The sequence below is a fragment of the Pteropus alecto genome, unplaced genomic scaffold, assembly GCF_000325575.1.
Source record: "Pteropus alecto unplaced genomic scaffold, ASM32557v1 scaffold8, whole genome shotgun sequence".
In the NCBI taxonomy this organism is placed as follows: domain Eukaryota; kingdom Metazoa; phylum Chordata; class Mammalia; order Chiroptera; family Pteropodidae; genus Pteropus; species Pteropus alecto.
In genome coordinates this window covers 21,512,612-21,517,863 of record NW_006494609.1, presented here as the reverse complement: position 1 = coordinate 21,517,863, position 5,252 = coordinate 21,512,612, and the positions used below count along the sequence as shown (strand labels likewise).

The 5,252-nt window shown below is 57.6% G+C and overlaps 1 protein-coding gene across 1 annotated transcript in view; it reads left to right on the top strand.

The window, feature by feature from the left end:
- The window catches only part of WARS (tryptophanyl-tRNA synthetase), a 26,541-nt gene that overhangs the window by 18,386 nt on the left and 2,903 nt on the right, over positions 1-5,252 (top strand). Inside the window, exons 8-11 of the mRNA XM_025042123.1 lie at positions 258-358; positions 1,166-1,278; positions 1,494-1,774; positions 2,728-2,752. Coding sequence (XP_024897891.1) covers positions 258-358; positions 1,166-1,278; positions 1,494-1,774; positions 2,728-2,752 — 520 coding nt within the window. The remainder of the gene's footprint in view (positions 1-257; positions 359-1,165; positions 1,279-1,493; positions 1,775-2,727; positions 2,753-5,252) is intronic.

Below are 5,252 nucleotides of genomic sequence, written 5' to 3'. Positions count from 1 at the left end.
TGTCCCCCTCGCCTGGGTTGCTTGTCATCTTGCGCTGGTTTCACCCCGGTTCGCACCCTTGGGTCCACTCCACAGGGAAAGGCGTGTCTGCTTCGCCTGCGGCGAGTGTCCTTGCCCACCAGGGCTGTTGGGCACCTCTGTCCCCAGCCAGCGTCCCCAGTGGTGTCGCCCCGAGGTTTTCACCACCTGCCGCTTTGCCCTCAGCGGAAGGCCACCCAGAAGGCACCCACTGGGCGCGGTTGATTCTTTCTTCGCAGGGCGAGCCCCAGCTTCTACAAGAATGTGGTGAAGATTCAGAAGCACGTCACCTTCAACCAGGCAAAAGGCATTTTCGGCTTCACGGACAGTGACTGCATTGGTAAGAGGACCAGCCCTGGGCCTGAGCTGTCGCTGATGTGGTGACATTTGCGATTTGTCTCTAAATAGCAAACCCAGAGGTGGTTTTCCTCAGCGCAGGAGCTGGCGTGATGCCTTCGGCCACTTTCCTGAGCCGTGTGCAGCTGCTTCCGGGTGCCAGCCCGCCCGCTCCTCAGGCGTCCGTCTTAAGGCTTAGGAGAAAGTAGGGAAGGGTCTGGACGACTTCCAGCTTCCCACGCCTGCTTCCAGCGTAGGCCTGATTGTCCCCAAGTACCCCAGTACCACGGCCCGAGGGGCCTGGCCGGGTAGACTGGCACCACCTGTCCACAGTGATCCACAGGTCCACACCCTTGGTTCCAAAAATCCTCCTTCTGCAGGTCTAAGCAGATGGCAGCAGCAGTGTTAACAACAGCATCCCAAGTGTTGAAAACAGTTTTATGTATCAAGATATCGTGATTTATAAAATCAAAAAGTGAGGGGCAGCCTAAATGCCCAGCGGGTACAGAATGCTGAAGTGCCAGGCCGTGCGTTTACAGGATGGGATGTGTTTACCCTCATGGTCAAATGCTGCATCGGGAAGAGACGAGGGCGAAACTAGACCGGTCACAGCTGAAGTGCGCAGAAGCAGAGGGAACATGGAAGAGACGTGAATCGGGCTCTAGATTTTTTCCTTTGACTTTTCTGTAGTTTTCTGCAGAGATTATTACTTTTCCAAAGGGAAGAAAGCCTGTTTTTGTTCCTCTCTCACTGGGTTAATTAATGGGACAAGAGTTGGTCTCGAGTGTGAAGGTGTCGTCTTCACTTTCAGGGAAGATCAGCTTTCCCGCCATCCAGGCTGCTCCCTCCTTCAGCAACTCATTCCCTCAGATCTTCCAAGACAAGACGGATGTCCAGTGCCTCATCCCCTGTGCCATCGACCAGGTCAGGAGGCAGAGCGGGGTGTCATCGGTCTGGGCTGTCACAGGAGGGTCCTTGCGCTCTCCAGTGAGAAGGTGGCTTTGGAGGGCAGCAGGGTGAAGAGTCGATTCTGTAAACTGGCTGGAAGTTGGGGTCTGCCGCGAAGGCCCCCAGGTGTCCACGGGCTACAAGCTGGCGCATTTCTTCCCGCCACCCTCAAAACACCCCTCTCCCCACAGGACCCTTACTTCAGGATGACGAGGGACGTAGCCCCCAGGATCGGATACCCCAAACCAGCCCTGCTGCACTCGACCTTCTTCCCCGCCCTGCAGGGGGCCCAGACCAAAATGAGCGCCAGCGACCCCAACTCCTCCATCTTCCTCACGGACACGGCCAAGCAGATCAAGACCAAGGTGAGTGCTGCCCCGGGCAGATCCCCACGCACGGGCACGCGCACGGGGGTACACACACGCACGCACATGCCATCGTGCTGCCCCAGGGCCACTGAGGTCCAGGACTAGTCACTGCCCTCTGCTAGCTCGAGGCCGCCTGTCCCTGTTTCCAGACAGCGGTCGAATTCGTTCCGTTTGTGTCCGTCCTTTCGTTGAACCAGAACTTTGGGATTTTTTTCTTTTTCTTTCCTTCCTTCTTTTCTCACCACCATTCTGTTCTGGAAGCAATGTCATGGCAATTTTTTTTCAAGTTACACTTAAACAGTAGAAAAAAAAATTAGTATATTTCTGAGTACCAGTTGTATCCCAGGAGCCGGGCCGGAGGCTTTGCTTGCTTTCTCCTTTTAATTCTCACTGGGAGAGAGCGGTGTGTTCCTTTTACAGACGCGAAGGACAAGGCCCGGGGGAATGACCAGCTTGACCAAGTACCCGCTGCCGGAACCCAGTGGGGCTTAGGGCCATGAGCAGCCACTGCCAGTGTGGGGCTTAGGGGCCACTTTTCTCCCGGAGAGCTCTCACTGAGACACAGAATCGATAAATGTCCTTCTGTGGGACAGTCCTGTCCAGCCCCGGTGTGCCGCGCCTGGCCCAGCAGGCAGCGGGCGCTCAGTAAATATTTGTCGAGTCACCAGAGAAACGTGAAGTAGGAGCTAGCTGGAGCTTCCTTATTCCTCAGGGCCACACCTCTGTTACTCGGTACTGAACCGACAGCATATGTGCAGTCCCCACGCCGCCCCACAAAGCCGTTGGCATTTGACTGGGAACCGTGTGTGTGTGTGTTTGCGGGTTGGAACATCACAGCGGGAGTGATGGAAACTGTATCTGAAGCATGTAATGCAAACATCTGCGTCACTGCCAGGCCCCTGACCCCTCTGGAAAGTCCCAAGCAGGTTCTGGTTGACAACGGGGAAACCCTTAATATTGAAGTTTCTTCCAGAAACTGCCCACCGCCAGCTCTCCCACCCTCAGCTGGAGGCCGGTGTAAAGACGGCTTTTTCTTTCCCTTTCACTCTGGCTGAAGCTTCCAGAATACCGGGTGGGAGGAGGTGGGAAAGCTCCTGTTTCCTCCAGCAGAGAAGTCATTTTGTTCTGTTTTGTTTGAAAGAAGTCATTATTGGCTTTCATTCACTTAGGGGCCAGCAAAAACCTACAGGGTGGGTGAGCAGTGAGCGTGAGGTCAGGAACCACACAGGCTGCAGAAGTCACCAGGGTCACCAGCGGCCCGTGGGGCGGGACAGGGTCAGCCCAGGTCTCTGTTCTCAGTCTCCATGCCCATCTTCAACTCCAGAATCACTCTGCACACCAGCCCAGAGAGGGCATCTGCTCCAGCCCCCTCCCGAGATTACCAGCAGTAGCCCTGTGGGGACCCAGTGGCACGGCTGTGTGATCCCCTGCCATGCACTTATCTCGCTGAGTCCTAACAGCCACCCTGGGAGGCTGTGTCCATTTCGTAGGTAAGGAAAGCAAGACTCAGGGCCGGGAAGCTGCCCTGGGCTCGCACAGCGGGGAGCAGTGGGGCCAGGACCATGACCTGTGTGGGCCCTCCCCTGGCCTGGAGTTGGGAGCCCCATTGTCTGGCCTTCCCTCTTACCTGCTGTTAGTGAGTGACCTTAGCTGTCCTGGTATCATTTGTGAAGTCAGGGCAGTTGTACCCTTTCATAGACTTGAGGCAGGACTTATGTGAGGTCACATGTAAACTGACAAGTGCTGCCCAAATTTTAAGATTTTAGTTCAAAAGTGAATAGTCAAACAGCTCCTCTGGCAGGTAGGACACAATGTGCCTCCTGCAGGCCGTCACGTGGGCACTGTCAGAGCCTCCCACAGGAAGTCCTCGGGAGTAGGAATCTCCTCGTTTGGGACAAACGTTCATGACACAGTTTGCCAGCTGACCACCTCCTCACGCTTTCTGGTCACGGGGCTGCTTTAGTACCCCGCTCCCGGAGCTGCTCCCACAGCTGTCCCCAGCTGCAGACCAGTGGCCTGCCCCCGCCCTGGGTCTTGGGGCTCCTGCAGGCCAACTCGGCCATCTCGTCGGATTGGAGCTGCCAAAGCTCACTGGCTCCTGGGGCTTGGTGGTTGAATCTAGTCCTCCGGGGGGACATCGCCGCGTGGCATGGTTTCCTGTTTCCTATTACCCAGAGCAGCTCTTGCTGCAGCTCGGTCACTTCGTCATCTTGGATCCCGGCAGTAGCATTCCAGGCCCCACTACAGGACCGCCCTCCCCGCTAACCCAAACCCGTCGCCCATCGGCTTCCTGCGAGTCAGGCCCCAGCGTCACTGAGGAACGGTCAGGTCCAGCACCAGGACAGCTTTAGCTACTGTGTCCCAGGAAGAGTCAGCCTGGCTCTACTACTCGCTGCCGCATGCAGCCGGTTCTGGACACGCCGGGCCTCATTCTTTTCACCTACAAAGTGGAGAAAACAATACGAAGGTCATCAGTGTCAGGTCATTAGGGCTTATTAGTAAAGGTCATAACAGCCACGATTGATGGCACGTCTGCTGTGTGCCACTGTTGGACGAAGGGTCTGCCCAGGGGGCAGGCGGACCCGTGCATCTTGGGAAGCGTGCAGAGGACTTGTACTTCCTCTTCCCCGCAGACGGGCCGGGAGGTGCCTCAGGGCCCTCGGATAGCGTTTAAAACCACCCCTCGGAGCCCCAGAGTGTCCTCCAGGCTCTCCGTCCTCCACACTGGAGGGTCTTCCCTGAGGCCCAGCCCTGGCCTGGCCGGGCAGATACCTGAGAGGGCCAGGCCGCCAAACGGCCAGCGACTCCGGGAGACACACAGCACCTGCCCGAGGGCGCGCAGACCCAGGATATCCAGGACGGGGCGGGCTTCTCCTCCTGCGTGCTCGTATTCGCCGTACGTTATGCAGCATACACACATGCGTTTTATTTTATGACTTGCTTCTTTCTGTTAAGGAGCAGGAGGGTGAACTTTGATTTGTCTTTCTCCCTCTGGCCCCGGCTCGCCCACCTGCCCCGAGTCCCGCCAGCACCCCTCGGCGTCTCCCCTTCCCCAGCAGCACTACTTAGCTCCCGCCAGTAGAAGGTGGGCGACCCCGACCTCACCTGTGCCCAGTGTCCACCTGCTGCTCCCCAGACGGTCCCAGAGTGTCCAGTTAGTACTCTGTCCTTGAAGCCTTCTGGGGAGACTGCTAAACATCTCCACTTCGCCACCACTCGACCTACCCTGTTCCGCATTTAAAAGCTAGGGTGACATCGTACATGGTAGGCTTCTCAAACACACGGAGGAAGAACGTCGAAGGAACTCCGTGTATCCTTGGCGGCCGCCCTTCTCTCTCCTGTGGCCCTGATTTCTCCCGGGCCGGGCCGTGCAGAGATCGCTGAGTCCGTCTTCCTACAGCCGCCGGCTCTGTGCGGTTAGGAGGCCCCGCCGGCAGGCCCGCCACCTCCGCGCTTCCCGCGGGTCCAGCTTTCCCTCGACAGCCCTGTGCCCGTGCCTCCCGGGCTCTTCCACAGAGAGAAGGCGGCGGCCAGGTTGGGCGCTGCCCTATCCTCCACTTACAGCCCCGCCCCCCCAGGCCA